Source organism: Panthera tigris, chromosome A1 (assembly GCF_018350195.1).
Source record: "Panthera tigris isolate Pti1 chromosome A1, P.tigris_Pti1_mat1.1, whole genome shotgun sequence".
Lineage (NCBI taxonomy): Eukaryota > Metazoa > Chordata > Mammalia > Carnivora > Felidae > Panthera > Panthera tigris.
The window spans coordinates 206,558,908-206,577,517 of NC_056660.1; the positions used below are offsets into that span (position 1 = coordinate 206,558,908).

The 18,610-nt window shown below is 42.2% G+C and overlaps 1 protein-coding gene across 1 annotated transcript in view; it reads left to right on the forward strand.

Moving 5' to 3' along the window:
* Positions 1-5,864: 5,864 nt before the first annotated feature.
* C9 (complement C9) overlaps positions 5,865-18,610 on the forward strand; it is a 53,390-nt gene continuing 40,644 nt past the window's right edge. The window contains exon 1 of the mRNA XM_007095451.3: positions 5,865-5,941. Within this exon, the coding sequence (XP_007095513.1) occupies positions 5,865-5,941 (77 nt within the window). The remainder of the gene's footprint in view (positions 5,942-18,610) is intronic.

Genomic DNA, 18,610 nt, shown 5'->3' on the forward strand with positions numbered 1-18,610 from the left:
CCTGGGCCCCCACCTTGGCCCTCCTCCCCAACACTGGACTCCAGAGATCTGCCCCCGAGTGCCTTTGCTTCTGTGCCTGACTCAGATCTAGGGTTACACTGTCCTTGATGGAGCAAACCTGCCAGCTACCCTCCTATCCCTCCTCAGAGCCAAAGGGATCTTCTCGGTATCTTCTGTGGCCCACAGCATCCAAAGAAACCTAGGAAGCCAAATAACTGTCCTTCCTCTGCCCAACCACACACCACAGCCACTTTTGTTCTGGTTTGGCTTCCCCCATACTGGGAAAGTCTGGAAGTTGCTCTCCCGGAGTTACAGATGGCAGGGAAAGAAACATCTGTCTCTGACCTCAACCCACTTACCATGCTGGCCCCATTCCGAAGTGTGGCCTGAAAGACTACCGAGGACACTCATCTCTAGGCCGGCCTCTCCAGCCTCTTGTTCTCTCCCTCTCACAACTGCTTGGCTCCAGCTGGAGAGGCAGACTTCTCACGTTACCTGCACCATGAGCCATGCTGTCCTCACTGCTTTGAGATCCACAGGTGACCAATTACTTATTTTCCCACCATCTCCTTCCCCGGGCAATAAGTCTCATGGCTCAGCCTTGAGGTTGCAGGACCAAGAAAACATAACTTTAAAAGAGAAAATTAAAAAGAATTTAAGATTTGCAAAGCATCATCCCCTATATTTACTTGGGTTTACATGTCGTTAATTGATAAACTTGTATATAGTTTTGTCCTCAAATACTAGTTTCTTTTTGCCGAGGTTCCAAGTTTCAGAAACCAAACATGCCCGAGCCAAGTGAAATCAACCAGTCATCCAGTAATTATGACATAACCATGGAATAACTATGAAGCAACCATTATGAACCTGCTTAGCAGTATGCACACTGTCAAAATACTAATGCAATAAAAAACAAAGATGACTTCCAGATATAGAAACCAGAAAGACAGTTAATGTTGACTTATTAGCGAAACTGAGGAATATAAGAAGAGCTTCCTTGACAGGGACAGGGCAAGAATTACTTGTGTGATTTTATACACAGCAAGTTCAAATTGCCATGGGAAAATCAAAGTCTACCCTGAGATTTCTTAGAAGTACTTGAAGATTGTTAAGCTTGAAAGTAACACCATTAAGTTCTGCATTTTTTGAAAAGTATCACTTTTTTATAGATATTTATACTTCTAAAACAAGAACCCAGAAGATTCTGGTAAAGGAACTTCAACAGACCACTCTTTTGAGACTTCTAGTTTTAAATAGTAGGTTTAATCTTAAGAGTGGGTAAGGAAAGAAGAGATAGGCTGAGAAGTAGAGAGAGTAGAGTACAGACTCCTGAGGATTACCAATGTTTGTATCATGGGCAAGGGAGAGGGGCTAGCAAAAAAGAAGCAGAAGATCAGGAAATGTTACATCACAAAAATTAAGGGAACAGAGAGTTTGAAAGCATAAGAATGGCCAGTCAGGTCAGATGCCTCTACGGGACAAAGATCAGGGCAAGAAGTGTCGCTCAAATTTAGCAATAAGGAGTCTTCAATGGATTAATAAAGGCCAAAGGCAAGTGCAATGGGTTGAGCATCACCATGTAGTAAGGGAAGAAAGTTGGTACAGACTGAAAAGGAAATGTGGTTAACAAAGGTAACAGCAATAAGAGACAACCAAAATGAAGAAATCAAGGGGCTGGATGTCTCAATAAAGCAAAGAAAGAGGATATTGAGAGCATGCAAGTGAAGAAATCATGGTCAGACAGTAGGATACCGGCATTTTCAAAGATGAAGCCATTACAGGCGTCAGAATGATACTAGGACTGTGGGTTAGATGGAATGAAGATAAATATTCATAGAGATGATGGAATCAAGGAAGAGTGAGGCAGGGTGGTACTTCAGAGAACACTGAAATAACTTAAAGTAAATAAAGGCTGGAGTTTGAGCGGGGAGAGAGATAGAAGGCAGTGTCAAAAGTCCTGGGTGAATGTTGACAGTTAAGAGTGTTGGTAAATAAAAGAGTAGAAGGCGACCCAGCTAGACCTTGTCAACTTCTAAAGAAGAAAGGATTGTACTGAGTCTTTCCTTAAATGAAGTGCTATAACGTAATCTAGTGGGCCCTAAGTAGTTCCATGTGACTGTAAACAGATCTGAGCCACAGGAATTCTCATTACTGTAAAGGGATCGCCAGACTTACATCACTCCCATTGACCTTCACAAAGAACCCCAGAACCGCTCGATCGAAAAATCGTTCTCTCTTTCGTTACAAAAGAGCTCATTTGAAAGTGCTGTAAAAACGGCACCGAACCAGCAGCGAAGAGAGCTGGAATCTGATGCTGCCCCTACCCCTGACTGTGTGACCTTGGTAGTGTCACTTCCCATCCCGGACGTCATCTTCCTCCTCTGTATTTATGTAGTCGTCGAATGATGCATGTAATTCCCAGTATCTGTTGAAGCCTAATGGGTGGTAAGCACAATCCTAGATGTTGGGGACATAGCAGCAAGCAAGGCACACCCGAAACCAAGAGGCCCTGCCACGTGAGGGTTCTCATTTCCTCCAGCAAGTGTGTGTGTTCTAAGTGAAAGCACCACAATTTCATTTGTAGTGGTCTAAGACCTGTGGATCTTTCAGGATTTAGTCAGAAACAGATATGGAATGAGATGGCAGCTCCAACTTGAGATCCCTGGACACTGAGGGAGTCCATAAAATGGCTAATAATAAACTTGCAGAACACTGTTTCCATCACTTTAAGAGAGCCAAATGGAAATTATGCTCAACACACTCACACCACTTTAGCCAAACTTAAGTGTTTCTGCCTGATGGTCACACATTCTAATGCACACGTGTGTGTCTCTGCCTTAAACGGTATTATTATTGTGCAATAAATATAATTTAATGCCACAAAGTTTCCAAGCAAATCGAAACCAAAGGGAAATTAAAAAAAAAACAATTTTTTTTTTTTTAATGCTCCTGAGTAGAGAAAACCTTGTGAGCCCTCGGCAGAGTGGAAAACTCTGACATTCGAGCTTGAAGGCATGTTTGTTCAAATCCCACCTCTCCTGCTTCATACGTGAAGCCTTGGCTATATTTCCCTGAGGCTCATCTGTAAAGCTAAACCAGAAGCCTACCTTTTATGCAGTTGAGAGGCTTTAGTGAGAAATTTTCTAGTTGCATGGTGTTTAACATGACATAATTAAAATAATAGCAACAGAACATAAGTGTGGTGGGCAGAGCCTGAGAAGTGGAGTTGGACACACCAAGTTCAAATTCTAGTTTCTCACCAACCAGAGATGGGCGAGGCCAGACAAGTGATGTAATCTCAGTGCTTTTTGGTTTCCTCAACTGTAAAATGGATTATTTTGAGGATTAAATGAAGCTGTATATATATATATATATATATATATATATATATATATATATAAGCTTGACACATAGAAGTTTGATAAACATTTGTCCTTTCTTTTCTTTGAAAGCCATTACATATTAAATAATATTATTCTTTTCACATCTCTAGTCTAGCATGCTTCATTTCTCCTAGATAAACACTGAAGTATAAATGTCACTTAACGACATGTCAGAGGGGTACGTGGTGGTGCAATCAGTTAAGTGCCCAACTCTTGGTTTCGGCTCAAGTCGTGGTCTCAGTCTGTGAGACCGAGCCCCACGTCAGGGGCTGATGCTGTGAAGCTTCCTTGGGATTCTCTCTCTCCCCCCCCCCCCATCCCTTCCCTGCTCTCTTTCACTACCTCTCAGAATAAATAAATATTTAAAAAAATAAAATAGAGGGGCACCTGGGTGGCTCAGTCAGTTGGGCGTCCGACTTCGTCAGCTCAGGTCATGATCTCACCATCTGGTCCATGGGTTTGAGCCCCATGATGGGCTCTGTGCTACAGCTCAGAGCCTGGAGCCTGCTTCAGATTCTGTGTCTCCCTCTCTCTCTCTGCTCCACCCCGACTCACGCTCTGTCTCTCTCTGTCTCTAAAAAATGAATAAAGGTTAAAAAAAATTTTTTTAATAAAATAGAATAAAAATATAAAAATATGTCAGATACATAGATGTCAAGGGCAGAGAAGACTTAAATACAAAAAAATGTAATGTATATCGTATTTTATATATTCCTAATATATAATATATAATTAATGTGTTGTTGTTATATTTTAATTCATTTGCTACGCTACATTTAGCCCGAACCACGGGAATAAAATAAATAGAACTTCTACAGAGCAATTCAGCATTCAACCAGCCAGGTAAGAAATTTCCCTTGTCCCCTCCTCCCTGCCTCTGGGGGGGTCAGTCAGTCTCCAGGGACAGAGGTGGTTTTCAATCTCCGTTCACACTGAATTATCAAGTCAAGTAACACAAAGTCTAACCCATTAGCATTAGGTCTAATTAGCATTAAACATCATCTTATTTTGCCTGCTCCCAAGTTCCTCTTTCGGGAGGTATCCTGGCAGGGTCCAGAGCCGATTCCTACTGTATCTGGCCCCCTTGTCGTTAGCTAAGACTTACAAGAAGCGTCCTTGGGCATAGATTTAATCATTGCTATAGTGACAATGTTGCTGCACACATTCGAATCACCTCATTACTTGGCAATTCTGCACCGTCTGCAGGTTAACAGCAAGCTCAGGAACCAATGAAATTAGCCCCCTTAGACACCTAAAACTCTCCACACAACAAGGAGAGGGAGGCAAGAAAGCCCGTGGGGGGTAAATAACTTCCACTCTAAGTAGGACCATTAGAAGAAACGTTAAGACTGTGCTAGAAAAACTAGCTGTCTGTTAACCCTCCACCCCACCCTCTGTTTCATCAGTTTGTGTATGTGCTCATGTTTGAAAACTGCCTATTTGTAATTAATGAGTATTGATGAAGGCCCCTTAAGTCCTGTGTCAGCAAATATTTGTCCAAAAACTTAATGACATAGTGTTTCTCAGGCTGGTCATTCAAACTCTCGACCCTGGCCACACATTTGAATGACCCAGCAAGCTTTAAAAAAAACACCGATGCAGGGTCCCATCCCAGATCAATGAAATTAGAATCAGGTAGGGGGTGGGCAGGCATCAGTGGCTTTTCACAGGTCCCGCCCGGGGACCATTCTATTCTATCGTACAACTAGTGTTTTAAGAATGGTTGTGGTATCCACATTCCCTGGCACTTCAAAAACATCTTACCCTTTGCACAAGTCCCGGAGAAAGTGAAAATACGAAGGGGAGGGCATCCTTTATGATGGATTGGAGCAAATTGTTCCATTTCAGAATCTGTCTTGCTGACGGGTGTGTTTCTGAGATAAGGAGAACGTGTCCTCTTGTGGGACAGTGTAAAGCCCTAGGGAGTTTACCTAGATTCTTCACAACGATCCCGCAAGCATATACAGAAAGCCTACTTTATAACCGCATTTCACCCTTTGCTGCACCCATGTGGAAATAACCCCCACAGCTCGTTCTCAAATTGTGTCGTATATGTCCGTGCCTCCTTTTCTAGCCAGGGCAGTTCTTTTACTGATTTTGAGTTTATGCCTCTATGAGAATCATCCACAGACCTTTTTCCCCCAAATTACACACTCTGATCCCTTCCTCCCAGAGTCTCCCGAGACGGGAAACACTGGAGTTTTGTTTTTTGGTTTTGTTTTCAACACTCCGGCTCACGTTAGCCAATTTAGCACTCACCGTCTCGTTGGCCGAATATGCTCATCAATATGAGAGGACAGTAGGTCACGAATTACAAAATGACTCTCCTTTGATTGGACTTTGGCTCCCAGGAAGTCCTGTTTGACAAAAATCCTGACAGAAAACAGGCAATAATTGTCCCACAGTTCTCTGGCCCTTTGCAAATAAACGCCTTACAGGACCTGTCTGGCCATTCCTCACAGAGCTGCCTCAAGAGAGAAGATGTCTGCCGGCCAGAGGTTTGCCTTTGCAATATGCATTTTACAAATAAGTGTCCTGAGTGCTGGGCCCACTCCTAGGTGAGTCTCTTTTTCTGTTTGTCTCTGGAATTTCACTGCTTTGATATTTATCTCAAGGCCTACTTCTTAGCAGGAAAGCAGATAAAATTTCAACCCACATTGAGGTAGATAGCCCCAAAGTTTTAACTTTGGAAAGGGGTGAGAAAAGTGCAGGGGTGTGTCTTGGAGAGTTTTGTAAGGAAACCTGCTGCTGTTTCCAGAAAGTTCTTTCAAACAAGCCATTCACATGTTAAGACCGAGATAATCTTTAAATACTTGGAATTATGAAGCAAAGCTGGTTTTCACCAGAGTATGTTTGATAAACCTGAGCTTATCAGTATCTAACATATGAGAAGTTTAAAATTAAAAAAAAAATTAATCTTTCCCTCATTCTGCCTCAATGTCTAGCACTCTTAACTTTTGGATATATCACCTTCTTGCTCCCATGTCAGGCAAAGGTTAAACATTTGGCCTTTCCTCCTTGACATTCAAAGTTATGTCCAGAGGCACACATTTTGACCTTAGGCCTAGGGTTAATTTCCTCCTTTTTTTTTTTTTAATATGAAATTTATTGTCAAGTTGGTTTCCATACAACACCCAGTGCTCATCCCAAAAGGTGCCCTCCTCAATACCCATCACCCACCCTCCCCTCCCTCCCACCCCCATCAACCCTCAATTTCCTCCTTTCGAGAAGAATCACCATAGCACAGACCTGTCAGCCCTGCTTCTGGCAAAGACTTACTTTCTCTCCTTTTGTTCTGATCCTATTTGGGAACTTGTAGCTCATTCCAGGCCAAGCCAGGATGTGCTTACCAAACAACTACGCCGTATCCAAAATTGCTGGAGAACATGTAGATCATGCCATCCGGCATGATCTGATTTGGGGACAGTATTGAAATATTTCTGGCTTTGACAGTATAGTCAGGGGATACTATCTGCCCAAACACTGTCTCCTCTGCTCAGACACTAACTGCAACGTGCTTCCATTTCCACTTTGGTCGTTTGACTCTTGGTTTAACCAAATTCTATTCTGGGATCTGATGTCCATCTCGAGCACAGCTTTGCCTCCCTGTCGGCTCCAGTGGGGACCGCCATGCCTCCTGGGCCCCACTCGGCCTGTGGTTTGCTCACAGGGCTACAGCTTCCAGCAGAAGGGGACACAGAGGTGCTGCACAGACCAGCACGGGTCTGGGTGAAGCTTCACCAGGCTCCCCTTTGCACCCTCACTTCCTCTTCCGCGTTAGCTAAAAAGCATTTTTCCATTCGGAAGATATTTTCACTTACCGGGCATTGGGTGCAAAGGGGATTTGGGAAGGCGGTCACTACAAGTTGCTTTAGCCTTCCACCCTGACGCTTTCTTAAGTTAAAAAAATAATTCAAACAACCCACATTCCTGGATTGAGACTCCTGCTGATCAAAAATGAGAGGCTGTGAGGAAGGCTACATCCGCTTTGAAGTTTGTGCCCTTGGGTCCTGGCCTCACTCAGCTGTCTCAGGGGGAACCAGAAAGCCCCCCGCCCCCGGCGGACCCCCCAGCTCTGCACCGCTGAGCTGGATTTGGCTTCAAGCACTCTCACCGCCAGGCTCTCAAGAGTTTGTTAGGGTTGCCCGGGCTGGAACACTCCGTGCTCTGCCCTTTGACAGAGGGTTGAGGTCAAAACACAGTGTTCGGATCAGTCGTGAAGTGAGACACATAGTTCAGCCAGAGGACTGGAGTTTGCAAATGACTTTTAAAAAAAATTTATTTAATGTTTATTTTATTTTTGAGAGAGAGAGAGAGAGACAGAGGACGAGGGGGGAGGGGCTGAGAGAGAGGGAGACGCAGAAGCAGGCTCCAGGCTCTGAGCTGTCAACACAGAGCCCGGCCTGGGGCTCAAACCCACAAACCCTGAGATCATGACCTGAACCAAAATTGGACATTTAACCGACTGAACCACCCACGTGCCCCACAAATGATTTTTTTAAAACACACATTTGATCAGAATGGAGCACTCCTCTGGAGCAAGGCTTCCCCAACTCAAGGCGCCATTACTAACTAACAAACCATGTAAGTTTGGGCAGATTACTCAACATTTCTGCACCTCGGTTCCCTCAAGGGTTGTATTCGTTTCCTAGTACCACGAACTGGGCGGCTTCGAACACCAGAAACCTATTGTTTCACATCCTGGAGGCTAGAAGTCTGAAATCAAGGTGTTGGCAAAGCAGTCCTCCCTCAGAATCTGAACGGGGTTCTTCCCCAGTTTTGGCGGTGGCTGGTGATCCCTGGCATCCCCTTGGCTCATGGCTACATCCTTCTAGTCTCTGCCTTTGTCACCACAGGGCTAGCCTCACCTCACCTTTCCTCTGTGCACGTCTGTCACGTTCTAAATTTTCTCTTCTTAGAAGGACACCAATCATATTGGATTAGGACCTACCCTAATGGCTTCATTTTAACTTGATTTTTTTTTTCTGTAAAGACCCTCTTTCCAAATAAGATCACATTCGGAGGTACAGGGGTTAGAACTTCAACTTGTGTTTGCGGGGTGGGACACAATTTACCCCATAACAGTGACAATAATAGCACTTACCTAATAAGGGTTTGTGTGAAAGTTAAATTATATTCCATATATTGTACTTACAACGTCTGTGCCTGGCACGTGGGAAAAACTCAGTACATGTGAAATATTCTTTAGAATTATAACTTGCTATTACTTTGATATGCTTTCTGGTTAGTAAAGGGAGGGATAAAGTTCCAGCCAGCCTTCAGGGGATATCATATGGCTTCAGATACTTCATCTGAAGCCACAGCGACAGTGAGTTATTGCTACTGGTGAACTGTTGGGGATATTAATAATCGTTTGTTTGCAAACGTAAGAGTGCCCATGAGAATAGGTCCTGAGCAGGGCATCATCTCTTCTGTTTCTCAAGGTAGGATAGAAATGTTAAAACCAATGCGTGAGTAGAGTCGTAGCTCATAATACTGGTCTTGGAGCCAGAGGGCTCGAGTTTGATTCCAGGGTCCATAGTTTATTAGGTCTGTGACCCTGGCAAAGTTCTTAATGTCTCTAAATCTGTTCCTCACCTGCAAAATGGGAATGCAAACATGACTTGCTGGGTGAAATTCCTGAGATAATAAAGGCAATATCCCCCGCACAGTGATGCTCCGTGAGTGCAGCTCTCATTATTTTTTTCTTTTTGATTTGTAAATAACAACATGTTTACATGGTTCAAAGACCAACAAATATAATAATATATACATTGAAATGTCTTGAGAGAGATTTGTGTTATTGCATATAAAGTACTTAGAATACTACCCCTCTCCCAGTATACCCTGTTCCCACAGGTAAACATCTTTGTTAGCTTTCTGTGTATCCTTCCAGAATTTCTTAGTGCAGATTAAAACATAGTGACATATATAATCTTATTCCTCCCCTTTCCTTTACATACTCTCTTACACTTTGTTTTTTCCTTTTTCCTTTACAATATATCCTAGAAACCTCTCTGTATCAATTGTCCACACAACTGATCACTTTTCCATTGTGTGGCTATACGCCTCAGATAATCTATCTTTTATTGATTAACACTTAGGTTGTTCGCAATCTCTTGTACTATTAACAGTGTTGCGATGAATACTTTTATTCCTATATCATTTTGCAAGTGGATAGTTGTACCTGAGGATTAACTCCCAGGTACCTTTGTGACTTTGCTAAAATTGCCCTATGGCCCTGGGAGGTGGGTATTACTTTGCACTATCCCCAGCAGAGTATGACAGTGTTTATTTCCCCACAGCCTTGCCAGTGTTTTGATATTTGCCAGTCTCATAGGTGAAAAAATGGTATCTTGAAATAGTTTTAATTTCCCTCTCTCTTTTCTTGTTATTATTTCTTAGTTGAAGTGTAATTGATATACAGTATCCTATTAGATTCAGGTGTACATCATGATGATTTGATGTTTTTATACATTGCAAAAAAATTCCCACAATAAGATTGCACATCCTTTCATATGTTTGAAAGCCATATGTATGTTTTTCTTTGTGACTGTCCATATCCTTTGCTCATTTTTTCATTGAGCCTCTTGTCTTTCTCTTATGAATTTCTATGGCCACTTAAAAAACCAGTCCTTTGTCTCTGGTAGGAATTAAAAACACTTCCCCAATTTGTCATTCGTATTTTGACCATATACATGGTGTGTTTTTAGTGTGATTATAATTTTCATATTTATATTACTCTTTATTTTCAAATAATTAAGAAAGAGCACTAGACTGGGAGTTAGAAATCCTGAGAGGGATTTGGTAGGTGGCCCTTGGAGAGGAACTGCCTGAATTTGAATCCTAACCTGGCTATCAAGTACCCTCTGCTGTGTAACTTGAAAATTACTCACCATCTCTGAGGCTCAGTTCATTATCTCTAATGTGTGATAATACTGGTAACATATCTTACAAGGCTGATGTAAAAATTAAGTGAAATAATAAGAATAAAGACTTAGAGGAATTCTGACATAAACTAAGCATTCACAAATGTTAGCAATGATTATTTTTTATGTTTCTTTACCTTTAAGAGAGACAGGGAGACAGACTGTGAGTGAGGGAGGGGGAGAGAGAGAGGGAGACACAGAATCCGAAGCAGGCTCCAGGCTCCTCATTATCAGCACAGAGCCCAACGCGGGGCTCGAACTCATGGACCATGAGATCATGACCTGAGACGAAGTCGGACATTCAACCGACTGAGTCACCCAGGCGCCCCAAATGTTAGCAATTATTATTCAATTTATTTGAATTAAATTTATCTCAGTAATCTGGACAAATACCCACACCTCTGTTAATGGGAAAGCCAGGCTTAACTCTTAAACTGAAGATATCCAAAATGTCAGTCTTTGTTTTTAATGTTTTTGATATTCATATTCAATACGAGCTAACAGATATTTATTTACCAACTACTATCGGACAAGGATGGTCATTTGTTTATTCATCCATGTAATACAGCAAATATTTACTGGGTCTGTGACATGGGCCAGACATTGGATCAGGAGCTACAGGGTAGTACTAAACATGTCATGGGGGTCTCTGCCCTCACTGGGCTGACAGTCTAGTAAGGAATATAAATAAACAGCAATTGAAGCTCAGCCCAGTTCTCTGAGTGAAGCCCATGGCGTTAAGAGAGGTGGACTCCTTTGAGCCTCACCATTCCACTCTGCACTGGCTTCATCTGTCCTGGCCTCCACAAGGACTTTGCTCCTCTAACTCTCCCTCTCTCTCCTGCATCATCAACATCTCCCTTTGTACCGAATCATTCCCATCAGCATACAGACATGTTGTAACATTTCCTTTAAATGTTGGCTCAGTCCTCCGGCTTACCCCAGACCTACCCACTCACATCCAGCCTCATGGTGGGAAATGGCACTTAGATTCAGACAACGCTCACATTTATTTGCACGGTGCACACTGCTTCCCTTAGCGCAATGTCTAGTTACTTAAGTCAGCATCTCTTGAACATCTAACGGCCCAAACTTAACGTGTCCAAAACATACCCACTGATTTGTCTCCCCATCTTCACCCAACCTGCACCACTACTCACTGAGTTACTCAGGCAGTAGCCGGGACTCACCCTTGACTCCTCTGTTCGTATCCTTCCCACGCGCAATCTAACAGCACATCTGTTGATATTGTCTTGAAAATATATCCCAAATCTGCCCACTGCTTGCTATCTCCACTGTGACTATTCTCGCCCAAATCAGTATCATTTCTGGCTTGTATCCACCCTTGCCCACACTCTACCAGTCAGCTCTCCATCTGGCAACCAGAGACATCTCTAAATCTTTTGAAAACATAACTCTGGGTGTTACTCCTGGTCTCATACTCCTGTAAGAATTTCCATCAAGCTCAGAATCCAATCCAAACTCCTCACCACAGCTTACAAGGCAGGAGCTGCACCCTACCTGCTTCTCCAGGCACCTCTGCTACCTTGCCTTTTGCTCACGCGGCTCTGTCGCCCTACTTCTGTGCTTCTGACATACCGCCCTCAGGGCCTTTGCATTTATTTGCCCCTAGCTTCGAACACTCTTTTTCCAGACACTCACACAGCTTCTCTCTGAATTCATCCAAGTAGCTAATCAAATATCACCTTCTGTTCTGGTCGTTTTTGCTGTGTAACAAACCATCCCGAGACGGTTGTTAAAACCATACCAATTATTTTATTGGTTCATGAGTCCAAGGGTTGACTGGGCCCGGTAAAGTGGTTTTCATGGGTATCCCATGCAGATGTAGTCAGATGGTGGCTGGGCCTGGGATTATTATGATGATCTCTTCACTCATGTGTCTGTCATTCGGGCTGGGAAGACCCAAACAGCTAGGGGCTGGAACAGTTGATTCTCCTTGAGAATCTGTCTCTCTTGCTCTCTCTTTCTCTCTGCTCTCCATGTGGTAGACTCAGGGTAGTCAGTTTTATACATAGTGGGAAAAGGCTCCCAGAGCAAATGTTTTTAAATAAGCCAGCAGAACTTGCATGGCTTTTTCTAACCTAGTCTTAAAAGTCAGGCAGGCTCATTTCAACAGTGTTCCACTCATCAAGGCATTAAGAAAAACACTACCATGGGGCGCCTGGGTGGCTCAGTCGGTTAAGCGTCCGACTTCAGCTCAGGTCATGATCTCACGGTCCATGAGTTCGAGCCCCGTGTCGGGCTCTGTGCTGACAGCTCAGAGCCTGGAGCCTGTTTCAGATTCCGTGTCTCCCTCTCTCTGACCCTCCCCTGTTCATGCTCTGTCTCTCTCTGTCTCAAAAATAAATAAACGTTAAAAAAAAATTTTTTTTTTAAAAAGAAAAACACTACCAGCTTCAAAAGGAGAGTACACAGACCCCATCTTTGATGGGAAGAATGACCAAAAAAAAAAAAAATCGTGAACACGTTTTTAAATCACTACACCTCCTCTGAGAGGGCCCTTTGACTACCCCATATAAGAAACCTCCCTCCCCTACTCCAGCCCCATGGCACTCTATCCACTTACCCTGCTTTATTTTCCTTTACAGTTCATACGTCTTAACTGACACTGCATGTCATATTTGCTGGATCCTCGGTTATTGTTCTCATCCACTAGAATGTAGGCTCCATGATGGCAAGAACATTGTCTTGTAGCCCCAATCACTTAGAACAATTCCTGACACAGAGCAGGCTCTCCATAAAGGTCCTTGAATATAGGCTCACTGGGAGCACACAAAACAAGCTCTTAAATAAGTCTTGGTAAATCAGGAAAGGTCCTGAAAAAATTAGCATTGGGCACTGCTGTTATATTGTCTTCTCGTCTTGATGAATCGCATGAACTAAGAAAACTGGCAGATCCGTGGGTTAAGAATGCAGTCCTAATTAGCTTATATTTCTCCACTCAGAGGAGCCGCATTGTCTTATTTATTGACAAAAAGATTCCTTCCCACAGCAGGTGTTTTTTCGCCTGGAGTGTGAGCTGCTCCTGGAGGTTTCCTTCTACTAAAGCTGGAAATATTTTATGGCTGGGAGATGGAACCAGGCGTACATCAATGGCCCTTCATTTAATGCACTTCTGGCCCAGAGTTAGACCTCCTGTCATGCTGATATACATCACTTTGATCTGGGAAATGACTTTCAAGCTGAGATTGAAACACTTGGAGATAGGTTTTACTTGATAAACACATTTCATCTAGGAATCCAGACAGTGCTTTACAAATACTTCTCCACTCAGTCTAATAACTCAGCAGGGTGAAAGGCAGGTGGTAGGCATTGTACATATACAGCCCTTGAACTACAAGAGATTATCTGCCTAGTGAGTCAGAGAAGTGTGCGAGGGAGTGTTAGGCTCAGAAGTCCCTATCCAAGAACACTCACCTCCTATCTTAACATTTGCATACTGCATTCATTTCAATAGCGCATTCCTTTGGCACAATCTACTATTTCCTCCTAATAATTCCCCACAGTCCTGCCATATTTTGCCTCCAAGTATCCAGGCACTTGGTGCATGAAGGGAAAAAGCCAGAAGTTCCCACACTTTTTAACTTATTTTTGCCTAATTTCATATCATTTAGGTTTAAACTTAAAATAGGTCCAGGAAAGAAACAAGTTGTCCAATTAATGTGCTTTACCTGGAACTGCTATACTAGGAAGGAAGGAAGGAAGGAAGGAAGGAAAGGGGAAGGAAAGAAGTTTTTGTTAACTTTCTGTATCTCAAAATGTCTAAAAATCATTAAACTATTACATCCAAAAATTATTGACTAAGCTATGACCTTTTAAGTCATTTCAAAGAAGCTTTGATTAGTGATGTAAGGGGAGGTAGCATGGGGGACAAGGAAAGATTGCAGTGAACTAGGAGCAGAGAGAGGTAAATTCTCCATCTGGTTTTGCCACTAATGCCCGACTTTGGATAATTACTGTAATTCTGGTTTTAGTTTCTCATCTGTAAAAGACAACTAATAACACCTACCAAATTTACCCCTCGGTGGTAGAATGAAAGATTAATAAGAAAATGAGATTTTAAAGTTGACTAGTAAAACTAGTAGACATATAGAAGAAACTGCTTAATAAGAAAAAAGAACACATTTATTGAATATTGTGGGCTGAATTGTGCCCACCCCCAATTCATATGTCGAAGCCCTAACCTCCAATACCTCAGAAAATGACTGTTTGGGGAGACAGGGTCTTTAAAGAGGTAATCAAGTTAAAATGTGTTCATGGGGGAGGGGGGTGAGGCTCTGATCCAATGTGACTTATAAAAAGAGTCCTTATGAGAAGAACAAATTTGAACACAGGCCGTAGAGAGAAAAGACCATGTGAAGACACAGGGACAAGATGGCCATTTAGAAGCCAAGGCGAGGCCTCAGAAGAAATCAACCCTGCAGATACCTTGATCTCAGACTTCTAGACTTCAGAAGTGTAAGAAAATAAATTTCTATTGTTTAAGCCACACAGTCTGTAGTATCTGGTTATGACAGAACCAGTAAACCAACAAATACCCTGTGCCTGATATCTAGAGGGCTGTAAGTCTCCTCCCAAGGCAAGGATGTCATCAGGAGACGTTCCTATGGGGTCATTCATGGGTCATTCATGAGATAAATCCAAATCATGGTCTGGGGGGGCAATAAAAGATCAAAGGAAGAGCTCTGTACTGAGTCCAGAGTGTGAGTTAAATCTACAAAAAAGAAAAGAAGTTCTCGAGTTAGAAGCTAAAAAGGAAGGGAATCGGTGTGATGTGGTGCTGATTTTCAAGCAAAGGATGGTAGAGAACAGTCTATAGGCAATGCCAGTATTTTTGGAGCAGGGTCTTTCTACCTATGTGTGAAATAGATGAACCACCTTTCTCATCAGCCCCCATCACTGGCTGGGTCCTAGGCTTGCTCAACAAAGGACTCTAACTCATTCTGGAGTATTTGCAGTGGATTTTACCTCCCCATACATGATCCTTCAGTCTGTACTGTACCCTCTGGACTAGTTATTCTCTGAAGCTGATCTCATCGGCAGATGAGAAAGACAAAAGTAGCATACCCCTGGTCTATCAGTGCAGTTTCTACAACCAAGAGATAATCTCTTTGGGGGAGATGTTAAGACAAAATTCTAATGTGATCATCTGAGTAAGTGATAAATATAAAAAAAAGATAAACAGGAGGAGATAACCTAGTTGAAGGCAACAGGACTAATACTAGAGAAAGAAAGTTATTGGAAAGATCCATGCAGACATTAGTAGATAGAACCTAGAGGAGTTCCTGAAATTAATGATAAACTACCTCAGTGACATTTTCAGGCTCGTGGTGGCTTCAAGTTTGGGTTCTATTGATATAATGGGTACCCCCAACTAACTTGAATTCTACCCCTTCAGATTCATGAATATCCTCTAGACGTAGCCAAGCATCATTTCCCAACATTGCATGAATATGAGAATCAACTATGGTCCTTTTTTTTTCTTCCAAGATTTTATTTAAATTCAAATTACTTAAAGTATAGTGTAATATTGGTTTTAAGAGTAGAATTTCATGAGTCATCACTTACATATATTACATGTGTCCTCCTTAATGTCTTTCACCTGTTTAGCCCATCCCTGCACCCACCTCACATCTAGAAACTCTGTGTGTTCTCTGTAGTTAAGAATCTGTTATGGTTTGTCTCTCTGTTTTTATCTTATTTTATCTTCCCTTCCCTTCTTCTATGTTCATTTGTTTTGTTTCTTAAATTCCACATATGGGTGAAATCATATGGTATTTCTGTTTCTCTGACTTATTTCCCTTAGCATAATACACTCTAGCTCCATTCCCATTGCAAATGGCAAGATTTCACTCTTTTTGATGGCCAAGTAATATTCCATTGTGCACACATATACCACATCTTCTTTATCCATTCATCAGTTGATGGACATTTGGACTCTTTCCATAATTTGGCTATTATTGATAGCACTGCTGTAAACATTAGGTGCATTGAATGAATATTTTTGTAACATTTGAATGAGTAGTGCAATTGCTGGGTCATAGGTAGCTTTATCTTCAACCTTCTGAAGAACCGCCACACTGTTTTCCAGAATGGTTGCACCAGTTAGCATTCCTATTCCAATAACAAGCTGAACAGGATTGAAAGTTTCCTAGCTCACTGATATTGTTATTTAGAATAAAATCTCTTTTAGATCAGGGGTCATAGTTTTTCTTTTATTTTGTTTTGTTCTTTTGCACACCATTATACCCCTCATGCCTAGCAAATAGAGACAGTTAATAAATATTTGATGAATGGATAAATGAAAGGATGCATGAAGGAATGAGCTAATTAAATGAAATGTATCATTGCAAAAGTGCTTATGATATAATAGAGAACAAGATTATATACAAATAGGTGCAGAGAAAAATAAATTACACGAGGAGTTTAGGGAATGCTCATGGGGAAAAAACACATTATGCCCAAGATGAGATCATGTAATAAGTAGGAAATAGAAGGTCAAAAGGCCTGAATACATGAGAAAAAGTAGCTTATCTTGGGAACTTCAAGTTCATTGTGGCTAAAGTTTTGATGGAGAAAGTGAGGATGAAGAATGAGGAAGGAGATAGGCTGTACAGAGCTCTCTAGACCATGTGTCCTAGTTTCCCACTACAGCTGTGACAAATTACCACAAATTAGTGGCTTAAAGTGATACAAACGTATTATGTTACAGTTCTAAAGGTCAGAAGTCTCAAGTGGGTCTCACTGGACCAAAATCAGAGTGCTAGCAGGGTTACGTTCCTTTCTGGAGGCTCTAGGGAAGAATCCATTTTCTTGGTTTTTCCAGCTTCTGGAAGATGCCTACATTCCTTGGTTCATGGTTTCCTTCCTTCCTCACAGCCAGCAATAGCCAGTGGAGTCCCTTTTCATGTTTTGAATTTCTCCTACCTCTTCTTCTGTCTTCACACCTCCCTGATATGCTCTTCTGCTTTTTAGGAACCCACATGTTTAGAATGAGTTCACCCAGATGATACAGAATAATCTTCTCTTAGTCACACCTGCAAAGTCCCGTCTGCCATGTGAGGTGAACATTCATAGATTCTAGGGATCAGGATGTGGACATCTTTGGGCATCACTATTCGGCCTGCCACACCATGTTAGAAAATTTGCGCTTTGTCATAAAAGTGATAGGAAGCGTAAATAAACACTTTCAGAAGGGGAATGATACGATCAAATCCTGCATTTTTAAAAGGTCCTTGTGTATGATTTATGGAAACTGGATTAGGGAAAAAAGTATTGTCATCTGGGAGAGATGTAATGTTAGTGTAGAGCAGAAAAGTGTCTGGCAGAGATGAAGGGCAAATGGACTTGAGAGTTAGTTATGAGACTAAATAACAGGTTTTCGTTGTTGATTAGATACGGAAGATGAGAGGGAGGGTTGCAGGCTAAGAGAGACAATATCCAAGTCTCTGGCCAGGGCGACTGCATAAATGGAAGTGCCATTTACCAGGACAATACAGGGCAAGCAGCAGCTTTGAAAGGAGGGGAAAATAATGAATTTGTTTGGAGAATATGGTGAGTTCAATGGGGCATAATGAAATCCAAGTGCAGACCTCCAATTGGGAGTTACATCCAAGAGCTTAAAATCCAAGAGAGGTGTCTGGACGGCAGACTTATCTCTCAATGTCATTAGTATGTGCATGGAAACCAAAGCCCCGAGAAAGTGTAGACATTTTTTAAAAGATAGGTTCAAGACAGGGCCTTGAGGAAAAACAGCCTTTCAGAGACTGTCTATGCAGGAGGAGCCTACATAGTCTAGGAGAACTGGGCAGCAGAGAAAGAAGAAATGAAAGGAGTTCAGTATCATTCAGTCCGAGGGAAGAGGCTGTTTTTAAACAGCCAGAATGGCCAACTGCATTGACAGCTGTGAGGAAGTCAATAAGACAGGCACTGAAAGGACCAAGTGTGCCACATAGCTGTCTGTCATCATTGACTCTGGCAAGAGCAGTGTCCTTGGGGCAGGAGGGCTGAACAGTGATTGGGAGGTTAGGAGCAGGAGATAGGGTGCAAACTACTCTTTGAAGATAGATAAAAGGAGGAGAGAATTTCAGAAGTAGCTAACGGGACACATAGTGGTGAAAGAGGAAACTTTTTTTTTTAATGAAAGAGAAACATAAATATGTTTATAACAATTCCTTTAAGAAGCGACATTGTGGAGGGGTGCCTGGGTGACTCGGTTAAGCGTCCGACTTCGGCTCAGGTCATGATCTCACAGTTCGTGAGTTCAAGCCCCGCATC